General features: G+C 57.4%; 1 protein-coding gene across 12 annotated transcripts in view; it reads left to right on the forward strand.

Annotated features, from left to right (window-relative positions):
* The window catches only part of SNX8 (sorting nexin 8), a 62,487-nt gene extending 49,755 nt beyond the window's left edge, over nucleotides 1–12,732 (forward strand). For 5 of the 12 annotated variants that reach the window (XM_057487462.1, XM_057487461.1, XM_057487455.1 and 2 more), the window contains exons 3-11: nucleotides 371–488; nucleotides 2,369–2,490; nucleotides 4,041–4,121; nucleotides 5,078–5,238; nucleotides 5,746–5,878; nucleotides 8,741–8,809; nucleotides 9,970–10,119; nucleotides 10,449–10,724; nucleotides 12,585–12,732. In XM_057487462.1, coding sequence (XP_057343445.1) covers nucleotides 371–488; nucleotides 2,369–2,490; nucleotides 4,041–4,121; nucleotides 5,078–5,238; nucleotides 5,746–5,878; nucleotides 8,741–8,809; nucleotides 9,970–10,119; nucleotides 10,449–10,724; nucleotides 12,585–12,695 — 1,221 coding nt within the window. In that variant the 3' untranslated portion in view covers nucleotides 12,696–12,732. Of the gene's footprint in view, nucleotides 1–370; nucleotides 489–2,368; nucleotides 2,491–4,040; nucleotides 4,122–5,077; nucleotides 5,239–5,745; nucleotides 5,879–8,740; nucleotides 8,810–9,969; nucleotides 10,120–10,417; nucleotides 10,725–12,584 lie in introns of all 12 variants that reach the window. The other 7 variants (XM_057487458.1, XM_036932849.2, XM_036932846.2 and 4 more) reach the window with 7 other exon arrangements.
* The last annotated feature ends 1,487 nt before the right edge of the window (nucleotides 12,733–14,219 follow it).

A 14,219-nucleotide genomic window follows, 5' to 3' on the forward strand; every position in this document is an offset into this window, starting at 1 on the left:
AGGTCTGTCCCAGGGGTGCAGAAGTGCTTCTTGTGTTAGCATCTGAAGGTGTGTGTGCATTTTTACCTAAAATGAAGTAAAAAGGCATTATTTTTATGTGCAGCCTTTGAAAGGTTGGAGGAAAACTGTAGAATCGAGTCTTGTCTCCTTCTGAAGGTCCAGAATACCAGGAGTGGAGTGAGGTTGTGTGGTGTTTAGATGTTGTCCGAATGCCATTAAGGGTTCTCCTTCGGGTGAAGGCCTGGTGAGAGAGGGTGAAGATCTGGTAACATCCTCCGTGGGTTCTGTTAGGGTGAAGAGAGCAGGTAAGGGGACCGTGGCACGGGCTGGCCTCTGGTGCCCAGTCTGAGCACCCCCCTCTTTCCTGCAGCGCTTCAGATCCTCTGTGTACAGGCGGTACAATGACTTCGTGGTCTTCCAGGAAGTGATGCTGCAGAAGTTCCCGTACCGCATGGTGCCGGCCCTGCCACCCAAGAGGATGCTGGGAGGTAAAGCTGGGTGTTCTGGGGGCCTGGGGCGGTGTGGTTCCACCCCAGGGTGCTGAGGTCCTGGTTCGGGGTGGACACCACCCCCTGCTCGTGGCCCACTTTCTGCGTTCTCTGAGCCCCCTGCATGGGCAGGAGGGGATGGCAGTGGGACCATCCTGGCCGGGCCGTGGCTGTGGCTCAGTACCAGGTCTGGTACTGGAGCGCAGCCTCACCTGGTTCCCTTGGCCTGCGTGAGCCTTCTGCTTGATAACTAGTGTGCATGAAGTGCCCTGGTGCGCAAAGGAGAAAGGAGGTACCCGCTTCCCTGTCCAGACGGCAGTGGCCGGGATGCCCTGGACCCCTGGGTGGGGCATAGGGAGCGCGGTTTGCTTTGCCCGCTCTTGCACAGTGCTGTGAGCCTAGCAGGCATGCCCCCCATGGCACCAGGGGTCTTCCTGCAGAGGACAGTGCTAGGTGCTAGGTGGGTGATGTGACCTGCAGCTTAAGGAGACAAGAAACAGCAGATGGCGTCCCATTCCTGCTGTCTGACCTGCTGTTACCTGGGGCTAGGTGAGCCCCCTCTGGTTCTCAGGTCCTATCTCTACCCTCCCACAGCCCTTGCTGCAAGTCCTATATAGAACTCCCTGAGAAGGCAAGTGTCCTGAGCCGAGCAGTGGATTCTGCCGTCTCCTGACAACCCTTGAGGAGCTTCCCTGATCAGGGAGACGGCCTGGAGCTTAGCATGGTGGCCCAGCTGCCAGCCTTCCGAAATCCCTTAGAACTGCACATAAATACTTGTGCCTCTCGCTGGTCATTGACCAGCTCAGAACCTGAGAATGTAGTTTCTCCCATTCCTGTGACACTGGAATAGACCCTCCTCCCATCCAGGAGGCCACGGGAAGCTGAGGTAGACACCAGAGAGCATTTGGGAGGAAGGCGGACGCTCACTAAATCCCAGGTGTCTGGGTGGATTGCGTGTGGCTGGTGTGGGGCCTGGACGTGGTGCGGTCAGGTGCCTGTCCTCGGAGCTAGTGCTTACGGAAGCGTGGCCTGCTCTGGAGGGGCTGTGGTCGAGGTGGGAGGGAGCCTTATCCAACTGTTGTCTGTAGCTTGTTCCTGTTGGTGGTTGGATCTAAGTGTCCTTACAGCATCACTGCCCATGGGTACCGTTTTCTCCTTGAAGTGAAAATAGAAAACCCCAGTGAAAGCGGGTGCTGCTTGGACCCGCTACAGAGTGGGCTGTAAGTGACGTGAGTAGGCACATGGGGTTGAGTGAATGTACGTGTGTAGCAGAACCTCTGTTCGTGGAAAGAAGTGACAGAAAATGGGGTCATAGAAGCTGTCTTTGATGTGGATGATCAAAATCAAGGATTGTGAGCAGTGGACCCTTGATCAACTCAGGTTTGAATGGCCTGGATCCACTTACACATGAATTTTTTTCAATAAATGTATTGGAACATTTTTTTGAGATTTGTGACAATTTGAAAAAGCTCTCAAATGAACCATGTAGCCCTGACTTACTGAAAAATTGAGAAAATGGTGTGCCATGAATGCATAAAATACATGTAGGTACTAGTCTATTTTATCATTTACTACCAGAAAAGTCAGCAGTAGGCTTTGAGTGTTGAGTTTTTGGGGGAGTCAATGTTATATATGGATTTTTGCGGGGTGGGGGTCCTGTACCCCTGACCCCTGTGCTGTATTGTTGATCAAATCAAAGAGGATCTGTGGTTTTCCTGGGCAGATCCCCAAACCCGGGGGCTTGCGGGGTGCAGGGTGTGGTGGTGGGACTCTGGCTCCTGCTGCCCTGGGCCTGGTGTCTGGAGCTGGTTGGGGCTCCTTGGGGTTCCTCTGGACGCACTGGGCTCTGTCCGCTGACCCTGGGGGCTCTGTGTTTTTAGCTGACCGGAAGTTCATTGAAGCTCGGAGGAGGGCACTGAGGCGCTTCATTAACCTGGTGGCCCGGCACCCCCGCTTCTCAGAGGACGTGGCCCTCAGGCTGTTTCTGTCCTTCAGTGGCCCTGTGAGTATTGCCCAGGGAGCCCTGGCTCCCTGTGTCTCTGCTTGCATTCCTGATCTGCTTTTGTGTCCTTGGTCCCCTCTTGTCCCATTTCCCTGCTCTGGGTGCCCTGACTAGCTCTGCTTCACACGTGGCTGCCATGCATGAGCTCTGTTTCCCTCATGAGTGCGGGGGGCAGGGTGTGATTATAAGAGGTGTCCTCAGACGGGTGTTGCAGGATTTGGGGCATCCACTGGAGGAGGTAGATCCTCAGGGCCACACTATGGGGCTTGGGACTCATTTGCAGAGGGCTATGTGCGGGAGGGCCCACTGAGATCCCGCAGATGTGAGCCAGCGTTTACTTAGGCCCAGCGGGGAGGAGGTGCCCATGAGCACCAGGAGTCCACTTTGCACACCCCGGGGTTGAAGCTGGAAACTAAGTGGCAGACTTTCCCCAGACTGTATCCTGCAGTCTTGATTAGAGTCAGGATCCCTGTTGGAGAGGCTGCTGCACCGGCAGGGGCCTTTCTGGAGGGGAGTCAGCCTGGGGCCGCTCCTGTGGGACATGGAGCGTGCAGGCCCCATGGGGATGCACGGCCCGGAGGAGACGTGTTCTGGTCTCCATTGCAGGAGGGACCCCCAGGGCTCAGCTCCCACCTTCATCCCAGCCCAGGGAAGACCTGGAGCTGGAGGCGGGATGGCTCCCCTCCCTCTGCCAAGGGCGGAAGGGCCTTTGCCCTCTCCTGGGCTGTGTGTCTCTCCCAACACCATTTCCCAGGCTGCTGCTTTTATGGAGCCCAACCCAGCGAGGAAATGCTTGCTGTAACCTGCCCCTGGGGTGGACAGGTTCCTTTAGAGCAAGGACGCTATTGCCAGGAGAGGAATGTGGTGGGATGGGGGCTATGCCCAGCTCGAGGCGTGGGGAGGGTGTGGCTGGCCCCTTGCCTTTTACACAGATGTGGAGTCCCCAGAACTTCCCGACTCTGTTTTCTTTTTTGGTAAAATGAGAGAATTGGGGCAGATGATCTTGAAGGCATTTCTGGGATTCTAGAATTCCTTGACCCATAAACAACTGTGTGTTAGGATCACTGCTGTATTTCTGCAGTTCTTTGAAGGGGCCTTAAGACTTGGCTTTGCCCACGAGGCCTGCTGTCAGAGGTCAGGGATCAGGACCCCAGGGCCACCCACGGTTCTCCTGAGAGCCATGGGTCTAACTAATCACAGGGAGCAAGGAGCCCCAGCTTCCTTCTGTGCCCTGAGGGGGACCTTACAGCAGCTGACGAGTGGACCTCTGTCTGAAGTACTCTGTAGAGTCACTGTTTTTCTAGAGACCCCCACTCCTGAGCTGGCCGTGTGGCAATACTGCCATTGGCCAGGTTTCCGGTCTGTGGATGACCCCTTAAAGCTTAAGGCCAGCGGGAGAAAACCCCAGAGGAGGGAGTAAAGGGACCACAGGTGCCCTGGGGCAGCTGGCGTGGAGGCACGTCTCCCTGAGAGAGGACTGTCCTGCTGAGTCACCACATGGCCTCACACCAACGCCCTCAAAGTGGGTTGTTTCTCTTTTCCTCTTGCAGGACGTGCAGAACCAGTTAAGGGAGTCAGCTCAGTGTGTTGGAGATGAATTCATGAACTGTAAGCTGGCTATGCAGGCCAAGGTATTTTTCTAGTTTGATTATTACTTGTGCTCTTACCAGAGCAGTGACAATTTGAACAATTAGTAAGGTTTAGCTTGCCTCTGCTCTGTGTCGGGGAGTGCGCTTAGCTCCATCCCGTGCTTTCCTCACGTAAACCTCATCTCAGCTGCTCTGAGGCACGGTAGGTGTTCTGCGGGGCCCAGGGGTGGAACAGGCTCAGGGAGGCGCCACATGCCCACGGCTGGGCTTCGAAGCAGCGGTGGGTGTCTGAGCGCCCCTTAGCCACTGAGCCGCCAGGTGCTTGTACCAGGTCCCCAGGTCTTTTCTGATTCAGCTGGACCAACACTTGGTCACCAGCTTTTTGGATGTCAGGGGAGTGATTGTTGCTTTGGTTCATTTTAAAGTTTAGTTAATATGTTCTGTCTTTTCCCAAAAAGAATTAAGGTCGCTCTTTGGTAGCTTTTTCCCTTTCCTAAACTGCTTCTCCATAAAAGACAGACTTTGTTACCTTCATTTTATTCCTAAGCTTTGTTTTCTAAGTATCGTGTAGTTCATATTTAGTGGGTATTGTATTAAATAATAGTAGTTACTACTGATAGTTAACATGAAAGCTGGTAGAAAGTTACTCTTGGGGAATCAGTGTGGAATACGGAAGGCCTTCCCCTTCTGGGAGAGTCAGGACTTCATGGCCATTTTGAGCTTGAAGGTTTTGACTGTTTTTGACAGGACCTCCATTTAAGTCCTACGCTCCCAGGACCTTCCAGCTTAGTGTGTGTATGTCATGTCTCTATTTCTTTTTGGGCAAAAAGAGAGGTGCAGTGCAGCCCTGCAGGAGGAGCAGCAGGCTCGCCGGTCGGCTCCTGCGTGACCAGGCTGACCTGCCCAGCAGCGGGAGGCGTTCCAGCTCCGGCTTCTCGTCTTCGCTGAGCACATCATGCCACGTGTGGTAACGCAGTCTCTCCCTCCTCACCTGTCAGGACTTCCTGCCGGCTGACATCCAGACTCAGTTCGCTGTGAGCCGGGAGCTGATCCGAAATATCTACAACAGCTTTTACAAGCTCCGCGATCGGGCTGAGCGGATTGCGTCGAGGGCCATCGACAATGCTGCTGACCTTCTCATATTTGGGAAGGAATTAAGGCAGGGACCCTGTTCGGTTCTGCAGGGGCTGGTTTGGGGGAGGGATGGTCAGACTTGGGTGGCAGCTTGGAGCAGAGTACGTTTGCCATCATGACCCTCATTCTGGCCTGTTTCACTCCAGAGTGGGAAGAAGCAGTTTGGGGAAATGGGAGATCATATTTGGAAGAAAAAGGTGGAGAATTTAGGCAGAGGAGCGTGGATTCCTCCACACCCGAGTGCTTGCTCGCATCTCACAGCGCCTGGTCGCCATTGTCCGGATTAGACTAAATAATTCATTTGATCCGCGGAGTGGGGAGAGGACGCCATGGTTGCTCTTGCTTCCTCTGCACTGGCGGAGGGAAGACCTCCAGGCGGGACTCCACCTTCTCAACATGCTCGTGTGCACAGTCACCTGGGGAGGAGGGCTGAGGTCCCACCTGATCACGAGGGGCTGGGTTGGGAGGTGTGCAGGCTACCCTGGGGGCTTCAAGGCCTTGAGTGTCTCTCCCCGTGTCTTGTTTTCCCTAGTGCTCTGGGATCTGACACGACCCCGCTCCCCTCCTGGGCCCCTCTCAGCAGTAGCACATGGGCGTCCCTTAAGCAGGCGCTGAAGGGCCTGTCTGTTGAATTTGCACTGCTCGCTGACAGGGCTGCGCAGCAGGTGAGTGAGTTTGTCCTGGTGGCACCCGCCCCGGAGGACAGTCTGTGCCTGGGCGTGGAGCATCTCCTCCTCAGACGCTTCTCACGGCTCTGAGTCTTACGTGTGCGGAGACCTGTCTTGGGCCAGAACTGCACGTCCCCATCGGTTCTTCTGGCTGCCCATTTACACACTCGAGGTCGTTCTCATGACAAGAAAACTCTTGGGAATTGACTCGGCTGAGAGTAGAAGATACAATCTGTCCTTGAAAGTGTGTCCTGGACTTACCAGGATATCCGGGTGGACCGGATGTCCCCATTTGCTGTCCTCGGTCCCTTGATAACTCATTAGAACAACAGCTAAGCTCCTGCACCCCGAGAGGCTCCCTCTCTCACCCCTGATACCCCATTAGCCTCAGGAAGTGCTTCTGTACACACAGGTGCTATTTGTGGAAGGCTGCACCCTGTAGTCGCTGGTGAATTTGAAGACACTAGTGTTTACTGCCAGAGGGACAGGGGTCTGGGTGCTTTTATGCTCTGAACCTGTTACATGACTTGGAGGGTGAGAGGTGCTGCCTAGTTCTTGGGGAAGTGGTCTTCAGGCTGCTAGTAAATAATAAATTAGATCCATGTAGTTGTGAAAGCCTCGCTGCCTACCGGAGACCTGGAACTCCTTAGAAGCAGGTCAGAGGCCACAGTGACAGCAGCAGGCCTGCTGAGTTTGGAACTGGGGGACTCTGCACCTGAGGAGGGGTGCTTGGGCATCCAGCACACCTCCACATGCTGAGGAGGGAATCCGGTCTTGTGGCGTGTATGGGAAGTCCTGGGTTTTCCTCCTCCAGGCTTGGTGCCTGTGTTCCTTTAGAAACTGAGTGTGGGGCGGGGTTCATGTCTCTGGGACCCAGTCCATCTCCAGGTCTGTGAAGCGCCCACACATCCACAGTGGGGAGGACCATGAACGTTGTGTTGGGGTCGTGGCCTGGCAGGTGAGCTCTGGGCAGCCTGCTCTGTGCCTGCTGGGGCCTCTCAGGCCCCTGTTTAGGTTACTTTGGTCCCCAGGTCTGTTAAGCCCACCAATTAAAAGCAAGGGGTGGGGCTAGATAGTTATAAACTTTTTATGTGACCTGTTGACCCTTACTCAGAGCTCAGTCTGTGAAACAAAAATGAAGCTGCCCTGGTAGCAGGGCCCTCGGTCCACATGGCTGCCTCTTCAACAGTGGGGCCTTGTGGAGTGCAGGGTGGGGAATTCCGATCGAGGTCATTTCCAGTCTTTTCTGAGTCAGGCTTGGGTGCTGTGTTTCTGCTTTGAGGAGGGAGGGAAGGCCAGGCTTCCCACATGGGCGACACGTTTGTGGCTTGGAGTTCCCCCAGCTCTGGGATTCTCTGCTGTCTCATGAATGTGGCTCTGAAATTTAAGGTCTGGAGAGGTACTGTTTCCAGAATATTCCTCACTGTCCTCGGTGGTTTCCATGTTGAAGTGAAATTAAGAGTTTGAATAGGAAATTGGAGGAGACAGATGACCCCTCAGGACTTGGATTCGCAGTCTCAGTGTGGCACTCGCAGCCAGAACAGCAATGGCTGGTTCCCTAACCCCGCTCGCTGTGCAGCTGGAGCGCGTCACTCACGCAGCCAGGACAGCGAGGGCTGGTTCCCTAGCCCCACTCATGTCCTCAGCTTTACTGTTTCCGGCCTGTTAGGAGACAAGTGGGACTCCTGGTGGCTGTCATGGCCATGGCGACAGGATGTGTACTTCCTGTAAAGGCACAGGCATTGTTGTTCAGGATCTCTCGTTGGACCAAAAATGGGACTTGGTGACAAATGAAATGACCAGGAGGGTACCCTGAGTCCCTGCTGTGGACTGGGGGTGGGGAGCCTCCATGCCCCTGCCCTGCCGTCAGGAACAGACGGCACCTGTGGCCACCTGGTATTTTCCTAAGTTTTAAAAACTTGTGACAGGCTGTTACTTCCCAGAAACCTTACTGGATGGAACCTTGGCTGTGTGTGTGCAATTCAGGGACCTGCAACCCAGTGCTTGTGTCCCCATCCAACTGGTTCTCTGAGCATTGGTGCTGGGCAGGCCATGCACACGGTGGCCTGTCTGTGCTTGGAGCAAAGTATGACTGAACGCCCAGGCCAAGAGCATTCAGTTGTACTCATGTCCCAGGATGCTGGGCTCCCTGCTGTTACCAGGGACACCCATTCTTCCAGGGCTGCCCTCCAGGCCTCCGTGGGTCTCTGTGCCTTGGAAATGAGCTCTGCAGCTCACCCATCAGTTTGCCTAGGTACACCATGTGGTCCAGGTGTGGAGGCCTGCATGGGAGCCAGAAGCAGGTGCCTCTCTGGCCCGAATTAGCCGAAGGAAGCCTCAGTGCTAACCTGGCTCTGGTTGCTTGTCTCAGCTTGAGGCTTCAGAAGCCCTTGCCTCTCCTTGCCCTGGGCTCCTTTTCCCTCCACTGAGGCTGCCCTGCCTCCCCTCCCATTTACTCCCTTTCTCAACACCCCTCAAAGCTCACATGGAAAAGCTGCTGGGGGAGGGCATTTGAGGTGCCCGCTCTTCCTGTGCATGCCAGGAAGGAGTGTGCAGGGAAGGTGCATGCTGGGAAGATGGGGACATGGATTGGAATGCTGGGAGGACATGATGTTGGACAGTAAGTGCAGCGGGCAGGTGGATGGGACTCAGGCCCTTGCTCTCCACCTGGTGTTGGCTGGGCTGCCGTGTGGGAAGGGGGGTGCCTCTGCAGAGCTGGCAGAGCTGAATGTGAGCATGTCTGTGGGTATGTTTGAGTGAGTGTGTCCAGGGGTGTGTGTGTGCCTGGGGAAGGGTCTTCCTGGCCTGTGAGGGGGCGCCTGGCCCAGGTCTCAGTGTCGGGTAAACCCCGTCTTCCAGGGCAAACAGGAGGAGAACAATGTGGTGGAGAAACTGAACCTCTTCTTGGATTTGCTTCAGTCCTATAAGGTGAGTCTCAGCTGCTCTGTGGTCAGGGACAGAGCTTTTGAGAAGGGTCCTGTGACCTTGGAGGGGTGTGACTCCAGGGGGTGGAGAAAGACCTGAGAAGCCAGCCATGGAGGGACCGTGGGCCTTCTGCTCCCTGTGGTGGGCTCTGGGCTGCGTGCGGCCCAACAGGTGGACAGATGGGCCTCTAGCTTCCCTGGATCTTAGAACGGAGATGGGGTGCAAGCCTTTGTGTGAGCATCTGGGTGTGCATGAGTGTGTCAGCATGTGAGCGTGCCTGAATGTGTGTATGAGAGCATGTCTGAGAGTGTGTGGTTATGTCTGAGTGAGTCAAGAGTGAACATGAGTGTGTCCTTGTGAGCGTGTCTGGGTATGTCTGAGAACGACAGTGAACATGAGCATGGCCGTGTGTGTGTCTGTGGGTATGTCTGAGCAAGTGTGTTCAGGGGTGTGTGTGTGTCATGTCAGTGTGGGGGCATCCTGGCCATGGACAAGCGTGGGGCTGCCTGGAGAAGCGAGCTGCCTCTTCCCGTGGGCAGTTGGACCTCCGCTGCTGCAGGTGGCCTTCTAACCACTGGTGCACCCGTTGGAGTGCCTTTGACTCCCGCGTGCTGAGCTCCGGGGGAGCTGGCTCAGTGCTGTGCAGAGTGTTCCAGAAGGAATTTCTTTTTTGAGTGCTGTGGTAGCAGGTAGTCTGGAACATCTCAGCCCCTGGTTCTGGGGCTAGTATTTCTCACAAAATTTCTTTCTAGTTGGGATGATTCCTGGGGCCCCTGGGGAAATGCCAGTGCTGCTGCCTTTGGAGGCACGCGGTCCTCCTGCTGCTGGGGTGACCCTGGTGGGCGGTCTGGCGGGAAGCGTTCCCATTCCTACCTGCCTGGGGCGGCCCGTGCTCCTTGCTCACGGCCCCACTAAACGGAGCCTGTTTTGCACGGGGTTTGTGTGTGGCACTGGTTTGCGCCATGCTCCCTGTGGCTGGACCCTGGACTGCCTGCCTGCCTGCCTGCTTGGGGTAGTTTCTGAGGGTGGGCACCCAGCGTTAGCGTTGCCTCTACGGTGCCCCCTCGCTGTCTGCATTCTGGCCCTCCTGCAGGGAGGTGGCACTGCTGACTGTGGTCCCTGAGGCTGGAGGCTGAGGGCACCAAGCGCCCCCTTTCCCACAGGACCTGTGTGAGCGGCATGAGAAGGGCGTGCTGCACAGGCACCAGCGGGCTCTGCACAAGTACAGCCTGATGAAGAGGCAAATGATGCGCGCTGCCGTGCAGAGCTGTGAGCCCGAGGCCGTGGAGCAGCTGGAGACCCGCATCGTGGAGGTGGGTGTGGCGGGGTGCGGGGGTGCAAGGGCGGGAGGCTTGCAGAGCCTTTCTGCCTGGCCTGCCGGGCCCCGCAGCAGGACTTCCCGGCAGTCCCTGTTGGCTTGATGAGCTTCCGGAATGTGGCACACATGTAAGTGACAGCTGGCCAAAACACAGGGGGGCACAGGCCACCGCGGGGGTCCCCTCCTCCCTTGGCACCTCTGGTTGAGCTGCGTGGACTGCACTGTGCCTCAGTGGTTACACGCAGGAAAGGCTCAAGCCCTGGCTCAGGCGCTGTGCACTCCTGCCCTTCTAGCGGGCCAGGTGCAAGGGTGCTTTCTGTGCAGCAGGAAAATGCGATTCAGACGATGGAGCTGCGGAACTGCTTCTCCCTGTACTGCCTGCACCAGGAGATGCAGCTGGTGCACGCCTACCTGCCCCTCACCTCCCACATCCTCGGGGCCTTCGTCAACTCTCAGATCCAAGGGCACAAGGAGGTGGGTCCCCTGCCTGCAGGTCTGCCTCCCCTCGCGGCTGCCACGGAGGACTGCTTAGCAGAGTTAGCGGATTGGGGCGAGTGCCAGGCCTTAAAGCAGCTCCTATTCACTCGATCTGTGACGGGAGTGAGTGACAACTGTAGCCTTGTCCCTGTGACTCTTGGGGGAGGCGGTGGGAGCAGAGCGAGACTGAAGGAGCAGCTTCTTGTCTCCTGGGGGAGTTCTGGAGGTCGGCGGTGAAGCATGTAGATGCAGGAGACTGAGAGCAGTGGAGAGAGGAGGCGGTGGGAGCAATCTGAGGAGGTGGGGCACAGCCCGGTCAGCCTCCCCTGCAGGTGGCTCCGCAGCTTTTCTGATTGTCCTGGACCTTTGACGCCGCAGGGACGCTCTCTGAATTACTTAGAGCTGTGTAACTCTAGCTCATGTCTCTGCTCACACATGTCCATCTCCAGACAGCCTAGAAACTGTGCAGGGCTGAAGAGGTCCTTGAGAAAGGGTCCTGCCGCAGGGTCACACCTGAGCTGGCCTCTGTGTGGCCTGTGCCTCACTGCTCTCTGCCCTGCTCCTCTGGTGCCTCCTGTTGGCGCTGGGAGGACAGTCATCTGAGGGGTGCGTCTGCTGGTGGCGCCCCAGCTCCTGATAACCTGGTGGTAGGTGGGGCCTGAAGCCCTGTCTCAGATCCCAACCCTGTGACTGTCATGTGCTCATATGCCCTTGGCTGGAACATTTAACCCCTGGCTCCAGCTGCCATGTCTGAAAGATGGTATGAAATGTGACTCTCTCAGCTTTCCAAGATTGGCCTGGGGGCTTGGTGGGTAAAGGGCTGCAAGCCACTCTGGGTAGGTTCTGTGGCTGTGCTGGGCACATAGCTGGACCATAGCTGTTCCGTCACCAGAGACTGCACAGACTTGGAAGAGGGTCCAGAGGGGTCAGCCGGCCAGAGGACTGGGTGTCTCTCAGTCCGATGGAGGCCTGTGCAGAGCCCAGGGCCAGGGGTACAGTCCAGGATGCTGGCACTTTTTATGGGGGCCAAGCAACTTTCTGTATGCAGTGCATAGGATGACCTCAGACCTGTGGTTCAGGAAGGTCATTGGCGATGGCTTGGAGGGCAGTTAATGGGTAGAAGGGGGCGGTCAATCCAGGTGGGAAGCAGTGGTGACAGGGCCGGTGGCCAGTCTAGACCCTGCTCTGAGGCCTGTTGTGCCGAACCATGCGCAGTGTTTGTTCAGCGTGTGGATCACGGGGTACAGGCCTCAGACCTCCTCAGCCAGAATCTGGGGGCCAGGATCCAGACTAAACTGTTCAGTGAGGGAGAACTAAAGCAGGATGCCCAGACGAGGCAGGTGCCACCTGGCTTAGGCGCCGTGAGCCTGACCCCAGACTTCTCAGGCGCAGGTGGTGCAGTGAATCCCCTGGTCGGGTGACGTGTGCTGCACGTTCCCAAGGCCACAGTGTGCTTTTGCTGTCACGCGGGCCACTGTTCACCACTGATCGTGGGCACCCCCAGCCTCTCTGCTCCTTGTGCTCACGGGCCTCATCCTGGACGCCAGAGTGCTTGTGAGTGCTGGTGGCTGTGTCTCACTCCACCTCGTTTTGTTTTCATGGTGGATGTTGTCCTGGTGTCTGGCCTGCTGAGCAGAAGGCCAGTGCCTCGGAGCTGTTGGGATGTGCTGGACCCACACAGCAGTGCTCACTCATTCTGCATTGAGCAGACTCGGGCTCCTTCAGCCATGCCTGCAGGGGATGGGGACCAGCCCCGTCTCCTGGTCTGGCCTGCGCCTCACTGGGTGTTCAGCTGTGGAGGCTGGGGCCCCGGAGCTTGGAGGGAAGGGCCAGTGCAGTCAGATCCGGCGGCTCTCGGGGAGGCCATCCGGAGCCTGGTGGCAGCAAGCCTCGAGGCCCCCAGGTAGCATTCCCCGGGGCTGTGCATTGGGCTGTGGAGCTGGCGCCAGCCCTCACAGGGCACTGTGCCCTCTGCCCCCACAGATGAGTAAGGTGTGGAATGACCTGAGGTCCAAGCTGCCTTGCTTCTTCGCGGGACAGAACAGCAACGCCGCCCCCCCGAGGTTCCTGCAGGACGGTGTGTCTCCTCACTAGTGCCGAGTGCTTCCGAGGCCTCACTAAAGCCTCTTTCCGAATGTTGTGTCCCTGTTTAATTCCCTTAGACAGCGGCTGCCCCCCACCCCACTGGGCCCCTAGCCTTCGGCTGATGCCCTTGAGTGGGGCCAGGTGGCATGGCTCTCCTCCCCGTGTGGGGAGCAGGGCTGAGGACACCACTGCAGGTCTCTGAGTGTCCATGGAGGCTGAGGTCATGCGGCGCCTGTGCAGCCATGGTGGGTTCCTCTCGCCCGCAGCCCTGACGCCTGCACTCTGCCTGTTAGTCTGAGGTTCCCTGGAACAGATGCCCAGGGGGAGGGCAGCAAGGAAGGTTTTCACGGCAGATGATACCTGGGGCTGTGTGCAGGGGGCCTCACCTGCTAGAATGGTCAGGAGGGGTCTGGGTTAGCTGAGCAGGGAGAGAGGAGCTGAAATGCAGAGAGGGCAGGACTGTTCTGCAGCGGCATGCCACCACGGGACAAGGAGGTGGCTGTCTCTGATGTGTAGCTGGTCAGCAAGAGGGCAGCCAGCCGCTGCTAGCAGATGGCCTGGCTTGGGGGCGGAGGGGTGGTGCGGGCACACGTGAGCCGGCAGCGGGGCCCAGCAGAGAAGGCTGGCACTGGGGGTTGCTGGGTGTTGTGTTGACTTCCAGGGATGAGTTGAGCAAGCACCCTGGGGCCTGGCCTTGAGGGTAAAGGGTCCTGCGTCCCACCACACGCGTGCTCAAATGTGCACACTTGCTGTGTGACCGTGCTGTGTGCCTGGCGGTGGGCTGGTGCTTCTGCTCTGCAGACCAGGAAGGGCTGCTCTCCTCATTGCACAGAGACAACAGAGGCTGGAAGGGCAGAGGAGGGGTGGGTGGGAGAAGCATTCTGGCTGGACTCCGGAGGAGGGCTGTGCCTTGCTGCAGCCAACCCCCTCTTAAACTGACCTCTCCACTGGGCAACCAGAACACTCCCAGGCTTCCTGCGCACTGCCAGCCCAGCTCGTGTTCCTGGCCCTCTGCAGGGATGATGTTCTCAGCCCTGGCAGTTTCCTGTTCAGGATCCCTTTTGTGTAATCGCATGGAGGCCTGGAGCCAGACAGGCCCCCCGGTACTCGGGCCGCTTTCGAGTTCACTGTGCCACAGGCCTGAGTGGTGGTAGGCGGGGGTCCTAGCCACCCGGGGCATCCTGAGGTTCCTGCCTTGCAGGGGTGAGTGCCTGAACGCAATGGACTTCTCCTTGTCTCAGATCTGACATTTCACCTTACGCATATCCTCACCCAGCGCACAGGACCCAGAGGCAGGTGGAGGCCTTGAGATAAATTTGGACACCTGCAGACTGGCAGGCATCCCCGATGAGCTGATGCATGACTTCAGTCCAGGGCAAAGTGTCTCAGGTTTGGCCAGACAGCAGTGTCGGCCGGGCTGCAGACTCACTGCATGTGGCTTCAGCCTGGGGATGTGGGAAGGTCTGCCATGCTGCACGCCAACCCAGCCCGGGCCAAAGACGGTGACAGTGATGCGCCTTCCCGGGCTGTCGG

Source organism: Manis pentadactyla, chromosome 10 (genome assembly GCF_030020395.1).
Source record: "Manis pentadactyla isolate mManPen7 chromosome 10, mManPen7.hap1, whole genome shotgun sequence".
Taxonomy (NCBI): Eukaryota; Metazoa; Chordata; class Mammalia; order Pholidota; family Manidae; genus Manis; species Manis pentadactyla.